This window comes from Brienomyrus brachyistius, chromosome 14 (assembly GCF_023856365.1).
Source record: "Brienomyrus brachyistius isolate T26 chromosome 14, BBRACH_0.4, whole genome shotgun sequence".
Taxonomy (NCBI): Eukaryota; Metazoa; Chordata; class Actinopteri; order Osteoglossiformes; family Mormyridae; genus Brienomyrus; species Brienomyrus brachyistius.
The window spans coordinates 4,266,675-4,293,057 of NC_064546.1; the positions used below are offsets into that span (position 1 = coordinate 4,266,675).

General features: G+C 40.8%; 1 protein-coding gene across 1 annotated transcript in view; it reads right to left on the bottom strand.

Annotated features, from left to right (window-relative positions):
• ltk (leukocyte receptor tyrosine kinase) overlaps positions 1 to 18,962 on the bottom strand; it is a 60,216-nt gene extending 41,254 nt beyond the window's left edge. The window contains exon 1 of the mRNA XM_048973815.1: positions 18,696 to 18,962. Within this exon, the coding sequence (XP_048829772.1) occupies positions 18,696 to 18,750 (55 nt within the window). The 5' untranslated portion in view covers positions 18,751 to 18,962. The remainder of the gene's footprint in view (positions 1 to 18,695) is intronic.
• Between the last annotated feature and the right edge of the window lie 7,421 nt (positions 18,963 to 26,383).

A 26,383-nucleotide genomic window follows, 5' to 3' on the forward strand; every position in this document is an offset into this window, starting at 1 on the left:
ACGTCTCAATGTCTGTCTCGCATAGCTTCCTGTACAGCATGCAGAGCATGACCAGAAGGATGTGATGTTCCTTCAAAGACTTCAATGGGCCTTTGGACAGTGGCCCAGTGGACAGAGTGCATTTAGCCTGTATGTTATGCCACAATCAGGGAACTTGGTGCAGCTCATTTTCTTAACTGAATTATCCAACCAAGTATACACACTAAGAGGATGAGGTACACAGACTAGCATGAGATGAGGCAAACTATAAACCGGAGATGGGACAGCAGTGAACAGGGAGCTAGAAGCTGTGACTCCAGCAAATAGAACAGGCAAGACGACAACATCTGTGGTGCGTCTGTTACATTTTTCTTATTTAGCACCAGTCAGTCCCTGGAGTAACTGGGGGTTGAGTCTTGCTCATGGACCCATGGTGAAATCAGTGTGTCGACCCCAAACCCCGACCCACAGGATGAACTTAACTTTGAGGAGGGTTCAAACTCATTATTTAACTACCTGGTTGTGAGCAAATATCATGTTAACACCCATAATTCTATGGCTTTAAAATCACACGCTCAAGATCAGTGGTGAAAAGATGAATCAAGTATTTAGAGCAGATAATCAGGAACATCTGCATTACTGCTGAAATTATAGTTTGAAAATACTGATGATTTGTAGCATAGGCACTGCATATACTGATGGATCAAAGGGTGTTTCTGTGTTTTGCTTTGGAAAATAAGGGCATTTATCTGCTTTTTTTCATATTTATGCTGACAATTATAAAAATAAAAAATGTAAAAATCATTATCTTGTAAAGTCTTACCGAATGCCATTAGGTAAGGTGTTTCTCATTCATAACCATAATCCCAGTCTCAATTTTCTAATGATATACAAACAGGGTGAGCCAACATACACTCTCAGAAAAAACAGTAAAAATGTGTACCTTTTCTTGTCTCTGGGGCTGTACCCTTGTAATGGTACGTTTTAAGGTACAAAATTGAACTCTGAGGAACATCCCTCAGGTACAAATAGCATTAATGCACCATGGTACAGAAATGTTCCTCAGAGTCCATTTCTGTACCTTAATAGGTACAATTACATACAGCTAAGGGTACAATTGGCAGACCCTCGAGGGAACAGCCCCAGTGATAAGCAGTGGTACAAACTTTAATCTTTTTCCTGAGAATATATAACAATCTCAGACACAGTGTTAGTAGATCAGAAATTACTAGAATCATTCCTCCTTGAAGAAACACTTTGCCAAAAGTCTTATTTGTGCAGTGATTCCGAAATTTCAGCCGAGCCCAATTAATATCCCTCTTGCAGTATGATGGCTGGATTTCTGAGTGAGGGAAAGCGGGGGGGGGGGGGGGGGGGGGGGGATGCTGGATCCTTTCTGCCCTAATAACCAGATCTTCCTTTCAAGAGAAGTGATTTGAAAAATAAATCTCAGACAATCAAGAGCCCTCAGGCTCCGGACCCCCCGCGACCCAGTAGGATAAGCGGTTTGGAAAATGGATGGATGGATGGATGGATGGATGGATGGATATGTAAAACATAAAACGTAATAGTTGAGCTGTGTCCCAGTAGATCACAGTCTGTACCTTAGGCACTTTTCTGCCATCGTGGAGACTGAAAGGTTTTAGACATTATCCAAACAAACTGGACTCTGATCCTTTCGTGTAGATAATAAGCAGGATCATAGCCAGACATTCTAGCTGCTGCAGGGCTTTCGGCAAAGCAGAGTGGAGTTAAAGGATGGAAACCACTCCAGCCTTGTCTCTGGAGAAAACATGTATTCCTCAGGCTGAAGCTGGGCACCAGGAGTGAAAAAGCAGCCTGTGAAAAGTGAGACTTGGGGCAAAGTATGAAAGAAACCCCATTCCTGTGATGTCATTGTCTAAATAAGGCCACATGATGTGATGGTCACGTTCAAAGATCCTGTCTTTCATATTCTGCATGTTTGTCAATGAGCGAGAGAGGAAGTTTGAAGTTTATTTTTCTCACACTAACCTCTAAATAACCAGCTGTCGGTCTGTCTGTTTTACATGTAATATCATTTCCTAGAAGCCCTGGGGCTTATTACATTGCTGTTTATAAATTTTCCCAATTTAAGGTTTAGGCAAAATGGTAAAGTCAATAGCAGCTCTTATTTAGACAGACAGCAATAAACATAGATTATTATAGAAAACAAGCAGAAATAGCACCAAAGGTCTTCTCTCCAGGGGTCAGCCCCAAATTAGCCGGACGTTGTGTTCTATCTGGTGTTCAAAGCCCCCAAAAGTTAATATGGCAATCATGTGACTCCCGTCTGAAGTCCAATTTCCCGCTGCATTTACAAATAAAGAAGAGCAGCAACAAACGGGTGCCTGAGCTACAGTGTAACAGACGAATGGAAAGGAAGGGAGGACAGTGAAAAAGCTGATGGTAAAAACATAGAAACGTCACCAAGCAGAACTGATGGCTCCTTCAAAAGGCCGGAAAACAAATGAAGGACTGTCTGCAGCCTGAAACGAAATCTGCATTGATAAAACACGGTCACATTGCTATTGGAATTAAATTGAATTACCATTAGGAGCTTAACATATAGACTATATAGACAAAGAGAGACCGAAAAGTAACCATTCAGGCACCCTGGCAGAAACATACACAAAACACAACAAATAACATATGAAGCCGAAATCAGCAGCAGCCAAAAGCAAACACAAATATTCTATTATGAATCAAAACACTCCAAAGACTAAGGGTAAGTCTAGTCTGAATGCTGACCATTTGAGCTGGCAGAGGCTACAGAGGCAGCTCAGATTGTGGGGTTTCTCCTACAATTAGAACTGTGAGATAGACATAGTACAGACATCCAAACAGATCTACTTGTCCTCCTACAAAACACTGGAATCTCCGTAATATCAACTAAAATTATACTTACACAACAGTCTTCATTCCCATTAGAAAAAACTATTTCTGCTCAGCATCTGGACGTCCTCAGACATGCCTTATGGTTTCCACGTCTGATTCCACAAACACCTTCTTGGAAACCGCAACCATAGCACCAATTTTAATGAAAGTAAAAACACTTTGAAATTACAATGTAAAAACTCGCATCTGTTAAAATGAACTGCACCATAAAAATGTCTGCGGTGGTACCTTTGTCTGAAGTCAGCAATCTATGTATATCATTATGGCGATATTGATATAATTACTGAAGAAATTGGAAATGGATTCTGGGAAAGGCAAGATGGAGATTTGCCCAGAGCAGCGTCTTCGGAGTGGGCACTGACTTAGGGAACCGTTGGAAAAAGTGGGAATGTCAAATCTTCACCCCCTCAGGTACTTGGCTAAGGCTGGAGAAGCATAGAAAAATAAATGACCAAATCCAAACTGAGCCATAGGTAGTGCAAACGTTAAGGATATGGCCTTTAACCGGATGACTGTCAGTTCTATACTCCAAGTTCTACACTCTGCTGTAGCATCTTTGAACAAGAAACTGAGGAACTTTGATGAGAACTTTCCAAATGCCACCTGTACGAGGCCAAGAGCCTGAAGATGAGCTGCTGCGTGTTTGAACAGATAAACTCTCGAAGCACCGCCGGGTTGGACTCCGGGGGCTGCCTGCATAAGTGGCTCTCAATCTCTCCTCAGAGAGCCAACTCAGCCTCTGCTGTCGTCACACCTCATTCAATTAATCAATTCATCATCAAGCCTTTAATTAGCTAAACCAGATGGTCTGATGGTGGGAAGAGAACAAATACACGGCATGACTGGCAGTCTCTAGGGAGACATTCGAGAATATATATGAGGAACCAATTCCCTCGTTAGATATGTCAGCGCTGGGAAGGGCTAAAGCTTTACAATCGTACATTCTGCTGTAATAAAAATATGAGAAAAATGATGAACATTAGAATTAGCAGAATCTTGCCTAGGGCGTCAGAACACTCAGGGCCGGCCTTGGTGGGAGATTTTCCTCTAAAAGCATCTTTGAGTTTTGTACTTAGGGGACAGGCAAAAATTCCCTGCCGCATAAAAAGTGTCTCAGTCAGCGAACATTTGCAACAGCACCGGTTAGACTTTGCAGTTTTCTATCATTTATATTGCATTAATTAATCAGATGAGCGCTGTGAGGCTCTTTGTGGCTCTTATAGGACACCACGTCCCCCTGGTGCTACAGAGGCGAGTCTCAGGGTACAAAATGCCCCCAGTGTGGGTATGGATGGTCCAGAGATAGACCAGATCTACACAATAAGCCAGTGCCCATGAATCACCCTTTTGGGAACTGCAAAAAAGTCAAATAATTGAATTTTTATATAATTGGTTGCAGCTAGAGCCAAATTAAGGCTTTAAGTCCCGCCTCATTCTTATTTCTGGCTGTTTTCGTAAATCTCCTAGTGTTCAACTGGACCCAGTCAGCCATCATTACAGAAGGGGACATGTGGGCCCAGTTCTACCTTACAAACCTCTGACTTGTACCCATAGGCAATTCTAGACCCAATTTTTGAAGGCTTCTTTGTCTCAGCATTCCTAAACAGTTATTTTTCTAAATCCATTTAGCGATATGTGGCACCCGTACTGGGGGCTGACCCCCTAAGAGTCAAATCCTAGAATGGGCCCTGCTCGTAAGGAAATTCTCCCATGCACTCAGCACAGCAACAGACAATAAAGCAATAGCTTTGGACAGTCCCACCAATTTTGAGAGTAAATTCCAGTTAAAATCTGTCATTATATTTATTAAACGCATTAGTTCACAAGATTCCATCAAGTATAGCACCAAGTCATGTATCAATGTTCACAATAATAGTTGAACAGTAAGACCTTCAGTATATTTAGTGTAACCTTTCCTGAAGCATGAATATGTAATTTAATCTGTCGATTACTTATACAGTAACTCACTATTAAAAAACAAAGGCAGGAACAATTTCACACGTTACAATCCCTTACAAAGCTATTGTGGGGACATTGGTATAGCTGTCTCTTTGTAGGACACTGATTTACATTCTGTTAAAATTAGGATTTTTTTGTTTTTCTGTTGTTTATTGACCATGCGTGATATATATGAATCTATAATAATGGTTTAATATCAGCAATCAAACCAGTCTGGAGACGCACTTTGCATTTTCCTGGTACTTTAAGGTAAAAAAGAATCTTGTTTTAAGTTTTTCAGTGCTTTTGCCAGCATCAAAGGGAATTAATTCAGTGCATGTGAATGAGTATGTATCAAAGTTTAAGTCTAGATCTGGTGTTGGACAGCCTGGTTTTATTTCTGTTTTTTCTACGAAGTTATATGGGAAGCGTTACAGGAGCCAGGGTTTGACATTTCTCTTCATTTAAGGAATAATGAGTAAAAACACATGCGGGAAATAAGGAGCAGATTTTATTCTGCTACTGTCACGCCCAGCTCGTACGATCCTCGTGTGTGCCACGCCCCCTGATTATCCACGTGTGCTTCCCTGATCGTACCCAGCTGTGTCTGATTATGTTTGCCCAGTCTTGTGTATTTCAGTCTGTGTCTTGCGTTGGTTCCTTGTCCGTCATTGATGTTTGTCGATGCCTGTGTTCCGTTCTGCCCTTGCCCTTAATAAATCCCCAGTTTCCCCCGAAGTTTGCCTACCTGCCTGTTCCTAGCTCGATTGACTCCAGTGCGATCGCCCGCTTTGTCCGCGATCGTGACAGCTACACTGCAGCTTCTAATTTTTGTTGACACGTGTTGGTGCTGATGGTTTGCAAAACTGAGGTTTTGCAGCTAGAATCTCACATAAGACTCAAAAACCCAGAAGCTGCTAAAATCGCAGAACATTATGTCAACGACATCAAAGTAAACACCAACTGCCATGATAACATTTTTCTCAGACTTAATCAAGTGCTTTGAGTATCTGAGGATAGTCACATCCAGTTGTCATTTAAACTGAAGATGCAACAAGAAACAGGGGTTGAGAGGGTCATGTGATTAATAATGACATCTCTGCGTGTGCTCTTACTGTCTCCCCAGAAATGGCCCTGACACTGTCAAACTCTGCCTTTTCTCTAAGGGATACACCCAGTCCACAGCAAAAGGCAGTTAACAAAGGCAATTCTGATTAATAGTAATTCTCTACTTAGATTCATAAATGGACAATGGCTATCAAGATCGTTTTTGGTTGTTTTCCGAACTAGCCTGTATCAGACTCTTTTCCATATATTAAAGGAAAATATATAATCTGCATGTCTCCTATTTCATTAGATTATCATTAGATTAGGATTTTTATGGTCAAAACAAAGCAGAGAGACAGCTCAATGACTGATTCACGTACAGAATCTTTTTGGAGTCATCAGTGTAACTTTGACATGATACCTCTACAAATATTAGATGAGGCTCCTTTGCTACAGAAAGACCAAAGACCAACAAGAAACGTCTAATTACATCGACCCTTTCCTCCTGAAAAGCCAAAGCATGCCACCCACTACGAAGAAGACAAACTCTGTCTATGTATTCTCTTTCCAGAAGGCCATACATTTACGTGAGGAAATGGCAAGACTGCCTATATCAGTGACTTAATAAGCTAAAACATTTAAACAATGTTATGGAAACATGCCCCACATGTAAGTATGTAAGGGCCTTTTCCTGTGCCTCTGGTTTCAGTAAAACCTGAGTCTGACATTGGGCTACAGGACTGGGTTAGTGTGTAAGTAGGGGCGGCATGGTGGTTAGCAATTCTACCACACACCTCTGGAAGCAGGGTTCTGCCCTGGCTCCATGTGTGTTGTCATGGGGTTTCCTGTGGGCTTCCCCAGTCCAAAAACATGCTAAGGTCAATTGGAGTTACCAAATTGCCCATAGGGGTGAGTGGTGTGTGAGTGTGCCCTGTGATGGGTTAGTGCCCCATCCTGGGTTAGTGCCCCATCCTGGGTTAGTGCCCCATCCTAGGTTTGTGCCCCATCCTGGGTTAGTGCCCCATCCTGGGTTAGTGCACCCATCCTGGGTTAGTGCCCCATCCTAGGTTTGTGCCCCATCCTGGGTTAGTGCCCCATCCTGGGTTAGTGCCCCATCCTAGGTTTGTGCCCCATCCTGGGTTAGTGCCCCATCCTGGGTTAGTGCCCCATCCTAGGTTTGTGCCCCATCCTGGGTTAGTGCCCCATCCTGGGTTAGTGCACCCATCCTGGGTTGTTCCCTGCCTTGTGCCCATAGATTCCAGGATAGGCTCCAGAATGCAAAAGATACAAGAAGCAGCAAATTTGGGCACATTCAGTGGGCTTCACAACCAAGAAATCGTCATACAGTAAAAGCTGCATGTGTGCAATAGATCAATGTATAACAAGGTTATATGTCCCGCTTTGGGGCCAGATCACTTGGAGCAGGAGGTGTATGCAGGCAGATGACACTTATCAAGAAGGAGCCCCAGAAAAGTTGCTTAGAGCACCGTGGAGGTATCAGCATCAGGCTTTATAATGGTTCTTCCCTCTTCCTGTCATCTGTCTCCACCTGTAGCACGTCTGTGCTGATTTTTAGTGACCCGTTTCAGACAGTAATAATCAAGAACCAATTTTTCTGAGAAGCAACACCCTGTGGTAGAGCAGCGTTCTTTGATTTCCCCCCTTAGAGAGAGATTAGGGACATGTTTCATCAGACTACCTGTCAGAGCCCAAGCAGAAACTCAGGAAACACGCTGCCCGTTGGGGAAGGGGTGGGGGGGGGGGGGGGGGGGTGACAGGCAGAAAAGCAGTGACACTGGAAAGGCTAGGAGCTGCATGCCGTGTGTTTCTGCTTGGAGCAAATGGTCACAAGGGAAAAGATGACATGCTTAAGGGCATGAAGGCAGTGTTTTTACAGCTGTCAGTCCTGATGATATTCTGGAGACAACAAAAATACTGATACAGAAAAGGTAGATGATTGACACTATCACCTAGACAGACATTCAAAACTCATTTCCAGGAACTAGTATTCCCTATATTTTTTCAAGTGACTAATAATAAGGTAAATGGACCTGCTTTTGGTGGGAATGCAGATGCAAATGCATGAGGCAAAAGCATGTTATATACAAACAAGTTGAGGGGGAGCTCAGTTCTGCTGAATCCTGTGGACAGGATGTTGTTTTCCTGTTAGTGAGCATGCCACCCTGTCACCTGGCTGCAGCCTGCTCTGAAGCCAGCCTCTCCAATGCCTGTCCTCCAGATCTCCCTAATGCCAAAGCCCGCTTTATCACATAAAAACATATAAGGCTAGGGCTGCAAAATTCTGGGAATTTCCAAAGTTGGAAACTTTCCATGGGAATTAATGGAAATATATAGGAATTAATGGGAATTATCTAGAAATTAGCAAAACTGCAGGTTAGCCTATAACAGGGAACTTAAATGTAGCTGAAAAAAATGGCAATAATAGTGATACCACTGTGCAACGAAGTGCTTGTGAGTAATTATGTGTGCATAAAAGCACCCCAAAATAAGCATTTGCATCAAAACGTACTGTTTATAAGTCATATTCTATGTTGTATGTGTTCGTACAGTTTGCTTTCTCTGCCATATTTCACAGCTCGTGCAGAGTTCCAGAGAGTTAAATTTTCTCCAGCCCATGGAAAGTTTCAGGAACGTTTCCAGAAATTATCTGCCCTTTGCTTCCCTATAAGGGCACTAAAGATGGTCATCGACCAAGGATCCGACAAGGTACAGCACCAAAGAACAGGTAAGGCACTGCAGTCTAGAACAGTCTCATTAGGATCCTTTGAATTTTATTATTATGAAAGATTAGATTTTCTTCAATGGTTACAGCTTTGTCTTGAGTTCAGAGAAAAGATTTAGGGTTTTATTTTGAGTTTGATTTTACTTGATGCTTCTTTATTAATATACCCTCAGGCAGTGGCGTTTGAAGGAGTTTGACATTGGGAGGTACTGAATTTGGCCTATCGATGTGGAGGGATGCGATGTACACTATATTGCCAAATATATTGGGACACCTGCCTTTAAACACACATGAATGTTAATGACATCCCATTCTTAATACATATGCTTTAATATGGAATTGGTCCACCCTTTGCAGCTATAACAGCTTCAACTCTTCTGGGAAGGCTGTCCACAAAGTTTAGGAGTGTGTTTGTGGAAATTTTTGACCATTATTCCTGGAAAGCATTTGTGAGGTCAGGCACTGATGTTGGACGAGAAGGCCTGGCTCGCAGTCTCCGCTCTAATTCATCCCAAAGGTGTTCTATCGGGTTGAGGTCAGGACTCTGCAGGCCAGTCAAGTTCCTCCACACCAGACTCGCTCATCCATGTCCTTATGGACCCTGCTTTGTGCACTGGTGCATAGTCATGTTGGAACAGGAAGGGGTCGTCCCCAAACTGTTCCCACAAAGTTGGGAGCATAAATTTGTCCAAAATGGCTTTGAATACTGCAGAATTAAGAGTTCCTTTCTCTGGAACTAACAGGCCAAGCCCAACCCCTGAAAAATATCCCCACAGCATAATCCCCCCTCCACCAAACATTAGACTCAGCACAATGCAGTCAGGCAAGTACTGTTCTCCTGGCAACTGGCAAATCCTGATTGCCAGATAACCATGATTCATCACTTCAGAGAACACATCTCCACTGCTCTAGAGTCTAGTGGCAGTGTGCTTAACACCACTGCATTCAACGCTTTGTGTTGAACCTGGTGATGTAAGGCTAGGATGCAGCTGGTCGGCCATGGAAACCCAAACCATACAGTTCTCTATGCACTGTTCTTGAGTTAATCTGAAGGCCACATGAAGTTTGAAGGTCTGTAGCTGTGGACTCTGCAGAAAGTTGACTACTTCTACACACTGTGCGCCTCAGCTTTCGTTGTCCCTGCTCTGTGATTTTATGTAGCCTTCCGTATCATGGCTGAGTTGCTATTGTTCCCAATTGCTTCCACTTTGTTATAGTACCACTAACAGTTGACCGTGGAATATTTAGTAATGAGGAAATTTCAGGAATGGACTTATTGCTGAGGTGGCATCCTATCACAGTACCACGGAACTCACTGAGCTCCTGTGAGCGACCCATTCTTTTGTAAATGTTTGGAGAAGCAGTCTGCATGCCTAGGTGCTTGGTTTGCACCTGCGGCTATGGAAGTGATTGGAACACCTGAATTCAATGATCTGGGGCGGGGGGTGTCCCAATACCTTTGGCAATACAGTGTATATCCTGATATCACAATGGTCAGAGTAGTCACATCAAAAAAGGATGCGGTGTAAGAAATATTTAAAAATAAGTTTATAATAATATAGATTTTATCATTTAAAACAGCACAGTTTAGGGTGCAGTTTCAGCACTAAACATAGCAAAAAAGAAAAAACTGATCCATATGATAAAATGGGTTTGTCTGAAACAGGACTACATTTCTCGTTAGGTTCTGTATATGTGCGTGTTCACGCACTGCATGCACAACAATGATAAAAGATAAGGAACATACTTTTGATTATTTAACCCGACTTATTTTCGGGAGGTGGGCCTGCTGATATTGGAGGGGGGGGGGTGTCCTCCCTAACCCCCTATTTCCAACGCCCCTGCCCTCAGTTGTACACTTAGCAAGTACCAAACAGGCCCTGCTTTTGCCTCCAAAACTATTTCAAGGGTAAACAAGCTGTGCACGCAGAGAAGCCCTTCTGCACACCATTGTCGTACTGAACATTTCAGGAAGGTTTCTGACGTGCTAGACCCTCCGCATGTGGCATCAACAAACACAGCACCTTCACAACATGGACTGAAACTCTTCACACTTTGCTGTGCATATTCAGCTGCAGCCACATGTTTCACAGTTTGGAGGCACAGATTGCTTGCATAAGCAGGTAAGTGTATCAAATGAACTGATTATTGGATGTAAAGCACTTCACACCTTATAGGAACAATGATAAACTTCAAAAGAGGTATGACAATAGCCCTGCAGTAGTAATGATGACCTATTATATAAAAAGATCATTTTATTCATCAAGAAAACACATATTTGATCATGAATGAATGTTAAATTTGCATTTATATGGTACTTTTCAAGACACCTGAAGCGCTTTACAGAACCAATGAGGAGCCACTTGAACCACCACCACTGTGTAACGCACTCCTGGATGATGCCATTCTGCACCAGTACGCTCACTACACAGTAGCTAAGGTGAAAGGGGCAGGAGAAAGTTCACCAATTAGATACAGGAGATGATTAGGAGGCCAGATTTGAAAGGGCTACAATGGGCGGTTTTGGCCAGGACATCAGGGTACCACCACCTACTCTTTTGAAATATGCCCAGGGATCTTTCATGACCGCAGAGAGTCAGGAGCTCAACAAACACAAAACAAATCAGCAAGAGATGGGCAACAACACAAAATCCCCTGTATCTCCTATACCCATGTCTGTGTATTTAATCACAATAATAACAGGTGAAAACGTCACATGCTTCCTGGAAACCTATCTTCAAACATGCCTAGAGGTCTCAAATATCAGTTGAAAAAACGACAGGATTTCACAGCCCGAGAATAACAACTAAGCTGTTGCATTAACCCCTTCATGAGGAACCTCAGCCAAGATTAATGCGTTGATCTTTAGGGGAGGTAATGCAAACAAACCAGTCTACAAATAACGGAGGCAGAGTGCACCTCTCTGTGCATCTTTCAGAAGATGCGAAGATGAAGCCGTTTTCTGCAAGTACCTTGAACAAAAATCATTTTTCAATGATCTCTTCTGTTCCCATTTCAACAACAGCTTAAATTTTTTGTGGAACTTTTTGCATCCCTCCTGATCCCTGTTTCCCCCAGAAGCTCAAAGCATTTCTCCATGCAAACATCTTGTTTACTGTCCAGTTTGTCCTTCTGACCCAAGACACTCTCACACAATAAAATACAAAATCATATATATCAGCAACTACAAGGCTTTTGTTTCAATACATATTCTCATTTGATATCAATTAGTCTATTTGACTAATTGATATCAAATAGAAGACTTGAAAACACAAATGCAGTATTTTTCACTGAGTAGCTCAGAGAATATACTGTTTTACTTTTCATAGACATACTGAAACAATTAAATTTTCTAAAGTGTAATTCATTCCTAAATGATAGATGCCAAGGAAGCTTGCATGCTATGCACAGTCCACAGGAGACGAACTAAATACAATCATTACAAAGCTCTTTTCAGTGATTCGTCTATTTCTGGGTATTATAAAGAAATGCTGGTATTCAAATGGTTTAATGGTATTATTCAGTCTCCTAAAATGCTTGAACTTTATTTTACTGAGAAAGTTCTACTGTTTCTTTAAAACCAGTCATAATATAACCAGTAAGAGGCCTTGTGTTTTGTCCTGGGTCATTCTAAATACAATCATGTGAAAGAGAAAGTACATCCTCTTTTAGTTCAATGGTTTAATGTATGAGGACATCTCTCTGGTACTTACCATGTTCTAAAACGATTTAAAGCAAACCTCAGGTGTAAAACAACACACAACAGTTTCCATTACTATTTATATTACCAAAAAGAAGTCACGCATGAAAAACACCTCGTGATTCAATAGCATGTTGAACCACGTTAAACAGCAAGAACTTGAAGTAATCGTTTTATGTATGACTATCATTCTCTCACACCATCGTAGAGGAATTTTGGCCTGCTCTTCTTTACAGTGTTGCTTCAGTTCATTGAGGTTTGCAGACATTCATTTATGCACAGCTCTCTTAAGGTCCTGCCATAGCATTTCAATTGCATTGAGGTCTGGACTTTGACTTGGCCATTACAACAACTTGATTCTTTTCTTTTTCAGTCATTCTGTTATAGATTTGCTGGTGTCATTGGGATCATTATCCTCTTGCATGACCCAATTTCGGCCAAGCTTTAGCTGTCAGATGGCTTCATATTTGACTCAACAATACTGTACCTTGGTATACAAAGGAGTTCATAGTTGACTCAATGACTACATGGTGCCCAGGTCCTGTGGCTGCAAAACAAGCCCAAATCATCGCCCCTCCACCACCGTGCTTGACAGTGCATGCATCATGGCCAAACATCTCCACTTTGGTCTCATCTGTCCAAATGACATTATTCCAGAAGTCTTGCGGTTTGTTCAGGTGCAACTTCGCAAGCCTAAGCCATCCTGTCATGTTCCTTTTAGAAGCTTTAAAGGCTTTCTCCTGGCCCTTCCAAACAAACCATACTTGTTGAACCTCTTTCTAGTCATGAACTATAACATTTAGAGTCCGAAATGTAACTCTTGGGTTTCTTTGCAATTTCTCTGAGCGCTGCACAGTCTGACCTTAAAATGAATTTGCTGGGATATCCACTCCTAGAAAGACTTGAATTGTTTTCCATTTATGAATAATCTTTCTCACTGTAGAAGGATGGACTTCAAATTGTTTGGAAATGGCCTTATAACCCTTCCCAGATTGATGGGCAGGAACAAATGCTTCTCAAAGATCATTGCTGATGTCTTTCCTCCTTGGCATTGTGTCAACACACACCTGAATGCTCCAAACCAGCAAACTACCAACACTTCAGCATTTATAGAGGTGGTCACACCTGCTGATGATCATTTAATCAAGTGTGTTTCATTAGCAGCACCTTGCTGCTATTTACCCTCGTAATTCCTATGGAAACAGTTACTTAATTTTTCACACACCACATCTGCAATTTGGCATAGTTTTTGTTAAATAAATAATGAGATATGGCAGGTATTTTTGTTCATCTGAGGTTTTATTTATCTAATTCTATGACCTGCTAAGGAACAGATGATTTTTAAAAATGATTTCCCGACATGTAAAACCTTAGAATGGAGGTGTACTTTCTTTTTCCCAAGACTGTATACTGGAAAATGCACCGTGCCCATAACATGGTTAAAGTAATATGGCTGTAAGATAAGCATGAAATGATTACAATTTAACAGTGTAGTGGTGACTAAGTCATCATGTTGAATCACGTGAAATGCTTAGTGCGTACATCCTCTTTTAATCACGGTGGTCTCTATTACTTATTATTTGTCATCATAGAAGCATTGTGACATCACATTGTCAGGCAGCACCCTAATGTAATTGACCTGTTTATTTCTTGATTAGAAGGTCAATGATGCTGACTTATGGGGTATACTGTCACCAGTGCATTAATATTAACTCTTGCACAATATATTGCCAATTTTAATTCAGGTGTTCCAATCACTTCCATGGCCACGGGTGTATAAAACCAAGCACCTCGGCATGCAGACTGCTTCTACAAACATTTGTGAAATAATGGGTCACTCTCAGGAGCTAAGTGAGTTCAAACACGGTAACATGATAGGATGCCACCTGTGCAATAAGTGCATTTGTGAAATTTCCTCGCTACTAAATATTCCACGGTCAACTGTTAGTGGTATTTATAACAAACTGGAAGCAATTGGGAACAACAACAACTCAGCCATGAAGTGGTAGGTAAAATCACAGAGTGGGAACAGCACATGCTGAGGCGCACAGTGTGCAGAAGTCACCAACTGTCTGCAGAGTCAATAGCTACAGACCTCCAAACTTCGTGTGGCCTTCAGATTAACTCAAGAACACTGCATAGAGAACTTTGTGGAATGGATTTCCGTAACTGAGCAGCTGCATCCTAACCTTACATTACCAAGTGCAATGCAGAGTGTCAGATGCAGTGGTGTAAAGCACACTGCCACTGGACTCTAGAGCAGTGGAGACGTGTTCTCTGGAGTGACAAATCACACTTCTCTGTCTGGAAATCTGATGGACGAGTCTGGGTTTGGCAGTTTTTGACTGTATTGTGCCAAGTGCAAAGTTATGGTATGGGGTTGTTTTTCAGGGGTTGGGCTTGGAGCTTTAATTCCATTCAATGGAACTCTTAATGCTACAGCATTCAAAGCCATTTTGGACAATTTCATGCTCCCAACTTTGTAGGAACAGTTTGGGGACGACCCCTTCCTGTTCCAACATGACTGCGTACCGGTGCACCAAGCAAGGTCCATAATGGATGAGAGAGTGTGGAGGAACTTGACTGGCCTGTACAGAACACCTTTGGGATGAATGTAAGCCAGGCCTTCTCGTCCAACATCAGTGCCTGACCTCACAAATGCTCTCCTGGAAGAATGATCAGAAATTCCCATAAACACACTCCTAAACCTTGTGGACAGCCTTCTCAGAAGAGTTAAAGCTGTTATAGCTACAAAGGGTGGGCCAGCTGCATATTAAAGCCTATATTTTAAGAATGGGATGTCAGTAAAGTTAATGTGTGTGTAAAGCTAGATGTCCCAATAGGTTTGGCAATATAGTGTAAGTGTTCTCCAAAATCATTAAAATATTACATGGTGGCAACATCAGAATCAGGTGAATGGATTTATGGAAGTGACTGTTTTTGAGCTGCATACATCTGTTTTGACTTCAAAACTACAATAGTTCCACCAAACTCCACATGAAGGAACGTAATACATCATCCAATTGAAAACATGCTTCACAGTTAAAGGCACGGCTCCACAATCTATCACACTTGTTCTCGAAATCATCACAGATTAACCGTTGGAGTATTGGGTTTCAAATTATGAGATGTTTTTTTAAAAATTGGATTGAATAAAACAGGTCTGATGCTATTTTATGATACTAGAGGGGTTTCTAGATGTTATTTATTCTCATTAGCCCAGTGCATTTCTTGAAATAATATACAGAAATGTGCAACATAAAACTCTGATTTATGGTTTTCTCCACATGAAAATTTTTTTTTTAAAGCCAAACCTGAAACAAAAAGAAAGAGGCCGGAATAGCAAAAGAATGAGTGATTAAATTGTCTTCAGGAAAAATAATTTAGTTTCGTTTCCTGAATAACAACACCTTGTGCAGAATGCTATGCTATAAGGAGAATACAGATGTGCTGGTTGTTTCTCATTAAGCTGCCCGCCTTAGGATGAAAGCTGATTGATATCATGTGAAAGTCCTCTGCCGGGGTTTCGCCAAGATAGACTGGAGCTTCATTTGAATATCAGTGTGAATTTTACTGAAGTCTTTTCTTTATTTCTCTGCATATTATGACTGCATTTAGTTCCTTTTTATCTTTTAGTGAGTTTGCAGGTTGAATTTCCCATTTCTCATTCAGCCTTGCTGTACTATGAATCCTCCTTAGGCTAACTTTAGCTTCTGAACGTTTTCTTTGCAAGCTATGGTCCATGCAGCATGGTGACGGATAACCAGTAGGCACTGGCCATTTGCAGGTACCTGTCAGCTCTGTGGGAAGCACTCATGGGGCAGCCTAGGGTGGAAATGCTTAGAAAAACAGCAGAGCACAATGGAATAACCCGGTTATCTAACTGAGACATATGCAGCAGTGGCTCCTAAAGGAATTCTCGGTGCTGAGCCTTCTGGGTGTCAAGCTAATCATAAAATAACGAGGGAACAAGTTATAATAAAAGGCATTTATCTCCCAGGGGGGTTAACTGAGTTGTAGTACATTTCTTTCTTAAAGGTTAAGACCACTGGACACTAGGAAGTTGTATCCTTATAAAATGAAATCCTGTCTTAAGCTCTGTTGTCCTTGAAGCTCTTCACATTCCATTTGAACAGAGGTACCAGAGATAGCAATTATAATAAATCAGAAAGTTTCACTCATTACTTGCGTTCTGAATTATTATATATATTTCCTGGAGTATCACATATTTAGTCGACACTTTTATCCAACACAAAATACAATTGAGAAAGCAATTGGGATTAAGGGTCTTTCTCAGAGACCCACAGGTGGGATCACTCTGCCTACCCAGGGATCTGAACAGATGACCTTCAAATCACAGCCAAAAAGGTCCAACCCACTGAGGCACACATCGCCCCGGTAAGTTCATAAAATTTCCAGTACATCAAGCTACACAGGATGACTGTTTTGAATAAACTGTATATATAACTACTACAAGAGTATCTGTTGTCTTTGCCTGATTATTCATTTACAACAAGCTGATCTAAGACATGCTGATGATGTTACTTTTTTCAAAGGTAACTGCCATCAAATTGAGGCGTTTAAGGTTCTGATCCCTCATTGGCTGATTAATAACGATGCACATGATTGAAACATAGAGTGTTTCATTCATCCATCCCGAATCTTTCACTCATCAAGCCCCAACAAAGGACTTACCTTTTTCAATTTAATCACAGTTCCTTCATTTCCTGTGCAGGTTTTTATACATACGATTAGTATCTTCCCCCTTTGTCACATCATTACACTCATAGCAATTTACCCTGACCAAGGTACCCCCCCAAGCACTGCTCCCTGGGCGCTGAATTAGCTGCCCCTTGCTATGTCACATTCTCATATATGGGTTAAATACAGAGAACACATTTCATTGTTGTGCACTGAGTGTTGTAGTGTGTCAACAATGACAATTAATCACTAAATTCTAAATATTGCATATTTTATTATTACATACTATGCGTTAATATAATATAAAATAATTCTCAGAACCATATGAATTTTAAAAGTTCCAACAGTTTCAGAGAAATTAAGATCGTAACTCAGAATAATAATTTATATATATATATATATATATATATATATATATATATATATATATATATATATTAATTTCTAAAGTCACAAAGTGACAAGAAATGACATTTCTAATTTAGCTGACTTTCAGCATCACCTCCGCACCAGACAGCTGAAAGAAATGTATTGCTGACCAATAATCCCACTTCATCTCTGGAAAATATGTTTGAAAATTTTAGAGAACTACAAATAAAAATGATATTTAATAAAAAGTCAAAGCAAGAACACATTGTGTAGAGTAGAAAGCAGAACAAATGTGTGTGAGCCTATAGCATTATTATAAACCGAGGTTTTCCTTTACAAAATACATATACGGTATACAATCAGGTTACGTTTATGAAGCTTAACTTCATTATTTGTCTGTGTGCCTTCATCCATCAGGCAGAAGTTGGAGTGAGTTAATAACAGTTATGCCAAGAAATTGTTTACTTTGGTAGTATCTTGAAGCACTTAAACGTCATTAATGTAACTATCATTGATACTGTATCTTCAGAAACAGGACTCCAAAGGATGTAGCCTAAGTGCAGTCATCAGCATTTCTATACCTGACCTCCAGTTTCAAGCAACTTTGATCAGATAAACTTATTTACTAAATATTTACGGCTGAATGCAAAATATAGGCTTAAACATATAAATACGATTAAACAAATTACTGTGTTTATAAAATGAAAGAAGGATACGAGATAGCCTTCAACCAGAACATATTTTCATATCAAATCCAAGTAAATGAATTACATAAATAAGTTCGGGGCTTGTTCAGTAACATCTGATCAACGAAATACGGTACCTTTATCTCAAGATAAAAGCGAGCTTTAATTGCAGTGGCCTGAGCGGATTAAGAAAAACAAAACGCTCGCCTGTGAATCATCCATGTCTTAACTGAACGTTTCTCTACTATTTATATAGTATAGTATACACAGAATATAATATTTACATTAATGCCAGCAAAATAATAAAAAGAAATGATTAATTTTAAAATACAGTACTACATTAAATACTTTCGGTACATGTTCATGTAACGTTTTTTTTGGATTAAATATTTAAAACTACCACAATTTTACGAAGCGCCAGAACTTTTTGTCAACCACGTAACGCTCACCAGAGTTCATAATTCTACTCCTCATAAAGTAATTTTCAGCATTTTCGTTTAAGAACATCCAAGTATGGATATTTTTACGAATACCAGTAGCCTGAAGGAAGAAAATTTGTGCAGATATTATTATAACTCTATTAACTGTAACTCAAGATAAAAATACCTATACCTACCTATTGGGATGCACAGCAGAAGATTAATAAACGGGTGCCTCCCGCAGTATCCCATGGCTCCTTAATAATGTTCTCAGACTCGGTTTCGGTGGCTTGAAGCCTGAGTACCACGCACCCACTCCTCAGATAAAAGGGCACCTCTGCTCGCTTTCGGTGTTACTCATGGCGTTGCTGATGCTGAGGATCTATCCTTGAACCGAAAAGCTATCCCTGATTCGCCCTTCTGTTCTCTCTCTCTCTGTACCACTTTATCTATGCACTCGGTCCTAAAGCCTGACTGGCGGCAAATAAGCTTACAGAGACGTTTTGTTCCTATCGGTCCCACGAACAAGTAGTCTGTGTGTCCTTCGGGGAACAGTATTTCATCCGCAGTTATCGCAGTAACGAGGTATTAGAAAAAAAAGAATAAATGCAATAAATGATGCAAGACAAAAGTACCCAGAGGGGAAATAATTGTCGTATAGAGTAAAACAAATGAAAAGTCAGTAGTCTATATGAAAAAAAACAGATATATATATAATTAGAATAATATAATTATTATTATAAAATCATGCTATTCTTCATGTTTCTCATTTCATACGTTTTAGTGTCTAAAATTGGGCGACAGCTGTTCCATTGTGTAAATTTGTGTTGAAAATATTCAGTACGTATTAATCCCCTGAGTTTAGCAAAATATGCATTTTTCATCCTTAAAAATTGTAAGGCAAACATCATTATAAGCATTCCTTTCCCGGCAACTTGGAACATTTTGTCGATTTCCACTCCTCTCCTGAAACAACATCCACAGTTTCACCATGTATAGCACTGAGAATGTTTTGCGTGTGCAACACAGTCTTCAATAATGAGTCTGCTATGGGATTTCTGCTCCGTGTGCCATGACCTAGGAAAAGCTTTTCTGACCTAGGAAAAGATTGGACTCCTGAAATTACAAGACACCATGAAGACACTGCTGGAGTCAAATAAATTCTGGCTGTGCTTTAAGATAGGAACTTCTAAGAGCTTCTGCAAGCTCTTCAAACAGTTTTCTGGTTTGCCTCACAGTTTATTGAGCGGGGGGTTGGGGGGGGCATGATAATATTGAGTGAGTGACACATTTTGTTAAATGGGGGCTGAGGATCCTTGTGATGAATTTTGCCGGCCCACAAACCCATGGGCCACCAGGAAAAGGCCTGTTGCAGCCATGACTAAACCAGCACCATGCCAGTGAAGGGATTAGTGGCACTGTGCCAGTTTCAGCGCCTATCAGACTGTGTTTCTGCCCTGAGAAGAACTGAAATCTCATTCAGGGTGTTTCCTGTAGTTTCTGCGCATTTGCTGGCATAGGCTCACTGTAACCTATACAGAAGTGGGGGGTTATGGGAAATGGTCAATCGTTCAATTAAGCTAGAATACCAAGAATTCCTGCACTCATATACTGGGAAATATTTAATAACAAGCAATGGTATTTTTTTTAAATAATACACTAAGCTTTTGCATTTCTTATTAAAGTATTTCATGACTCATACAAACCTGCCATTTTTAATTAATGTCACCCAGGGAGGTGTCCATTAATCTCTGTTTTCTCCTTTTCGTGTGCATAAATGTAAAAATTCTCTGCAAAATTCAAGGTGAACTGAAGGACAAGAAAAAAAACTATGAATGGAGGAGATACAGGCAGTTTACGATGAACCCACAAATAAACTAGAGAACAGTTTATCACTTTGGCTGTGCTAAGTGATTAACGGTTGTTATAGTTATGCACTGCAAATACATGTGTGACTACTACAAACACAACAAATACAGTTTATTTCAAACTTGTAATATTAATCTAGAGGTCCGGCAGGTACCACCAGGTGAAAGTAATTTTTTTTTTTTTAAATTACATCTGCGCTACTGCCCCCCCAAATAAAACAAGTTGGCATGAAAAAGTGAGAGGAGCAATGTTTGTTTTTGGTGAAATGAATCACTTTCAACCCGATTCTTGGACAAATTAGAGTGATCATTATAAACTGTAGTTGGCCTAACATTGCATATTTCTGCTTTTCATGACTTTGGTCAAGCTCAGTTTCTAAAGAACTTTATATTGTAAATATGAGAAAAATAACACGAAGAAGGAAATCCTGTCTTTCTTTAAAGCATCTGCTAAATAAACAAATGATGAGTGAGTGTCGCAAGCCGGCATGTCATAGGCGGGAAAGGAGTGAAGATCCACAGGACTCCTCCGAGACAAAAGGGCTTTATTAACAAAATAGAACAAAAACCAGGGAAAAGCCGCGAAATAGTAGTACCATGAGGGGTCAATAACAAACAGGGAAAAATAAGAATCAATTAAAGAAACCATAAAGCAACACAACTAGGGAAGTGGGCCAAACAGGGAGCACGACTAGGAAACCAAGCAGAACTTAAAATACACAGTAACATGGCATACAGACATGCACAACAACTTATTAAATAACACAGCAGGGCAGGCACTTAAATACACACAGAGCCGGGCTAACGAGGAGGCAGGAGGGAAACATGAGCAGGACAACCAATCAACAAAGACACAGGGCAACAAGCAGCAGGTGGAGCTAATTAACAATAATGAGCGCAGAACTAGGAAGCTTAACAGGTATTAAACTAGGAAACATTAACCAGACACTAGGAATACAATGCAAAGATAATTAACGTGAAGCAAAAGGTACAAAACAAATCCAGAAGAGAACACAGGGATGGTAAACCTAGAACAAGAAAACTAAGACAGAAAATAACAAACACTGGGGAACAGAAAACCAATAAGTACTTGGAAACAGATGAGGCTGGATTTTAGCAAGCCTTCATGGAAGGTGTTACCAGGAGGGCTTGAGTCTCTAAGCCACACACTCAACCCATGGAGCTATGTGACAGTCCCCGGAGTAGAGAAAACTCACAAATGTTTAACGGGCCAAACAGGGGTAAGTCATAGAGGATGGGGTCAGACGGCACTGACCCTGACAGTGGTAACGCTTTCTATGTATGTCATGTCCATAAGAATCACATTATAATGCATTCATAAAGCATTATAAACACACGTGTAAATATTTATAAAAAGGCATAATACATTATAGCCATGTTTATTATGCATTTAGAAGACTTTATGAAACTTTCATCTATAACGCCCTATAGATACCTTCATAATGCAGAACAAAGTATCCTTAATCTTTTACCTACCATTACAATGCATTATGAAGCATGTTTAGTGCAGTATTGATTGCAGCTTTATTAGAGCTTGTGAAGTATTATATTCAACACTATAATGCCTGCTGTCAAGTGATGATGCTGTAATGCTTTATTAATGCTTATACCGAGCCTTATAATGAATTATGAAGGTATCTATAGTGCATTTTAGATGAGAGCTTTAAGAAAAGTGTTACCAACATTTTAATAAAAGTACATTTATTTCTTGTACTAAATATTTATTAAATAAGATATCGTAGATGACCCAGTAGGATAAGCGGTTTGGAAAATGGATGGATGGATATCGTAGATGTGTTATTATTAATTCAATGCATGTTTGAAAAAACAAAATATTTTGTCTGCTATGTGTGTATTCTGGTGTCTGGGAGATGATTAGTAATTGGGTGCAGGTAACTGAATGAATGGACTGGTCACCTGGCCTGTTTTGCGTTTAGAGCCTGAAATGTTACAGCTGGCAAGGAAAATGTAAACGTCCCTGTTATGAGTTTCAGGGCCTATGAGGCTGTAAATGAATTATTGTCCTGGTGATGCCTAACCACCAGCCCGTGTGTATACAGCATACCCATGAAAGGCCATGAGCTTCTAGCAGTGGTGAAGATGGTGTTTCCTGCAGCATATTACTTTAAGTCACTTGGGTCTAGATTCTGTATATGCAGAATATGGATTTAAACACACACACACATACGTTGTTCGTCTCATATCTACCACAGCTTCCACATTCACAACTGAAAGTCTGGACTTAAGGTTTTTGTTCATGATCAAACATTCTGTCAATCTTTGTCAATCTGTAAAAAAAATAGCCTTTTTCTTTTAAAAAAAAGGGGATAACCATGTATATTGTATTTTAATGACTATATGTTTTAGTGAAATATGCCACATGCATTCAATATGCTTTAACACCAAACTTACAAAGTTGACCCTTAGCAACTCAAGTCAATGCTTGCAGCTTCAGCAAGCTAATAATGCTGCTCATGGAGGAACTTCTCAGGCAAAAGTCACTAAGCTAACACGGCTCGCTGCAGGTTTGGAGTTTTACAGCGCTAGGATGAGAAGCACCACCCAGCAGTGCTAACAGGGTATCTCAGCACACGGCTATCACCAGTATTCTCAGCTGAAACAACTGCAGCCATTTCTGTTCAATGCAGACTCCCCCACAAGCTGAAGGTCTGTGTTTACCACAGTTCACACACACCGCTATAGGTCAACTGCCCCTACACCACAAAAATAGAAAAAGAATAATGTCCTTCAGAATCATTCCAGAAGATCCATGGAGCCAGTCTGGAGTTCAGTTAAAGCATAGAAGTGACCCTTTTGTGACTGATCACATCTCTCAGGATGACCAGAAATTAAATCAACAAATTTAATTATGCCAACTTCACTGCTTTAATCCAGTATAAGAATTAATCCTTTGTCTCAGGGCTTGTTAAGTGATACATTTTTCTTCCCCATGGGGTTTTGCTCAGTCAATGTAGGGGGAGGATTACACTACAAGGGAAGAGCCTTTCAGTAACTCAGCACACGACTCTCCCCTCCAGACCTAGCTTCCTTAATTAGAGCATTGTGATCTGTCTTAGGGCTATAGACAGTAGGCGAGTTATCTGTCGGTATTGTGTGCAAGCATCATGGATGCTTTTGGCATTGCTAACTGCTCATGCCATTCAGTGTAGCTGCTGCTTTTGATGAACATTGCCATTTGAAATCTATCCATCCATCCATCCATCCATTTTCCAAACCGCTTATCCTACTGGGTTGCGGGGGGTCCGGAGCCTATCCTGGAAGCAATGGGCACGAGGCAGGGAACAACCCAGGATGGGGGGCCAGCCCATCGCAGGGCACACTCATACACCTTTCACTCACGCATGCACTCCTATGGGCAATTTAGCAACTCCAGTTAGCCTCAGCATATTTTTGGACTGTGGGGGGAAACCGGAGTACCTGGAGGAAACCCCACGACGACATGGGGAGAACATGCAAACTCCACACACATGTGACCCAGGCGGAGACTCAAACCCGGGTCCCAGAGGTGGCATGGCAATCCACTACTGTAGTCTGCTTGTGTTGATACAGATGCTTGTGTTGATGTCCAGTCCCAGGTTTGCCATTTCACCATTGGGGCACAGCAAACGCAGTGTCAGCAGTAGGGCTCACACCTTGTGCACACATACAGTAAAGGCAGTCGCCAGGTTTTGAAAGAGATGTGTTCCTAAGTCCCTCTTAAAATCAAATTTATAGGTAAGTCGGAAAAACAATAATCATACAGTAGATAATGATGATGTTTCGTCCTGCCGGCCATGTCTGCCAGACCCTCCGTCTCCTCCCTGACGTGACTCGGATGAGCTGTGCTTGTTGCTTGCTACCCCCTGTTAGTCTTTGTATTTAAGTACTTGTTTGTCTCGTCAGCCCCAGTCCCGTCATCGAACCCCCTTGCTGCCTGTGTACCTCCCCATACTTGTCTTCCCGTTTTTATTCCTGTTCCTGTCTTGACCCCAATAAAACCCCCTTTTTTGTTCACTAAACACATGCCATCAAGTTTGATGTTTTATGTCACGACAAAGGATACATTATACAGTAATAATATAATATATAATAAGTAACTACAATCAGTACTCTACTGTACTGTACTGCACTGTACTGATGATCCGCTGAAGCCACGCAATGTTTTCACAAGCATCACAGTACTATGTTTGTTTGTTATTGTGGATGATTATTTAACTCAAATTTTCATGGCTTCATGGCAATTTGTTGGTAAGTACAAGTTCGCCATACACACACGTTGTGACTCTGTACTGAACGAATGGTTACAGAAGATGGATAGAGATATATGTAATTATGTTCATATTACAATTTTCTGCAACATTAAGCTTGTAGTGGCAACTTATTTCTCACTATGAACAATCAACCATCCATATATCTAAATCTCTGTCCCATCAGTGGTGGTGTTTGCCAGCACTTGACACATGCATTTGAGTTGGGCCCCTGAGGTTTGGGGGCCCCCTGTTGGCCACAAAAGGTCACTACACTAAATGTTAAATAAGCATGTTCCTTATTTGGGAGGTGCTCTATTAGAATGAGCATGTTCTATTAACCAGCTTGTTAGTGTCAGTCTCGCGTCACTAGCATTACTAGGAGGGCTAAGCCTTTATTTGGGGGGGGGGGGGGCTGCAGTGTACCACACGCAGTTCAGGGGCCACATCTGGACCGCCAGTGGTGGAGGTGCAAAGCAACAGTGTAATCTGTTGTATCTTGCAGGAGGGAATCAATAATATCAATTTTGACATTTTTTCCACATGCATGTATATTTACATACTTGTGCAAAGCATTTATAAAGCATCCAGTTAAATTAAGTACTGTATATGCGAAGCACAAGCAGTGCTGGTCAGCTCATTAGGTGATGTGGTCGGCCACATCCCACAGAGCAAAGGTCGAAGGGCTGACCCAGGACATGCCGGAGAGGCTACATCTCTCTACATCTGTGGATTCCCTAGACAGCTAGTGTCTGCGTCTGTAGATAGAGAGGTGTGGCCGCTGGCACCCACTAAAACATTTTCACTTTGGCGCTGCTATTTCTTAAATTACTAGAAACTTTTTATTTAAGTGTATTTTTCTATAAGTACAACATAAAACCTCTGACTTCCTGCCATGATGGTTTTGGTAATTACACTTCTTTTTACAACAGATGTTCTAGTTCCTCACTAACAAGTGCTTTCGATTAGGATGTCATGGTCCATTGCGTCTTTCAGAGCAAACATCTCATTTCTGAAACATCCCCACTTAAACCAATAGGAGGTGTGATGGCAGAAATTGTAAGGCAGTCCCAGATACAGAGCCTGTTTTGATTCACCTACACTCAAAATCAATGCAGTCCAATATCTGTCAATAATTCCACAGGACACAAGCAGACAGTCGCCATTTTGCATTTGTCAAATTAAGAGCTTGCCGTCTCTCCTCTCCCTTTCACTCTTACTCAGCAGGCAGTAGACAATAAAAATTTTATTTGGTCTGGGCAACCAAGAGGATCCACTTATTGTTCTCCTTCTGTGGGAAGTTGGAAATACCTGTATATGACCTGTAAGTTTTTCAATGTGTGTTTTTAAAGGGTTGGGATTTCAATAACATTTTGAGCTGGTTTCACATCGAGGTTATCATGGTGTATATTTCTGAGCTCTCAGACACTAAGTATCAACATGCAATGTTTTCTGTTTAAGACTAATTGAGTTAAAACTAAATAAGATTTAGACCTAGTCAAGGGGAACCTGCGGTCTTGTTGGGTTCTTGTTAGATGACAGATGAAGCAACTGGAAATTTAGGGGGGCTTGCCAGTTGATCAAAGCAAGGTGAACCCTACACCAGAGCTTCAGGTTCATTAACTGTGCCCCAGACGGCTCCTTGACAGCTGTATGTTTGGGATACATTATACGCCTCACATGTACATCCAGATCAAAGTGTTCAAATAGATAAACGTATTACAATGTAAATAGTAACTGTGCACCAAC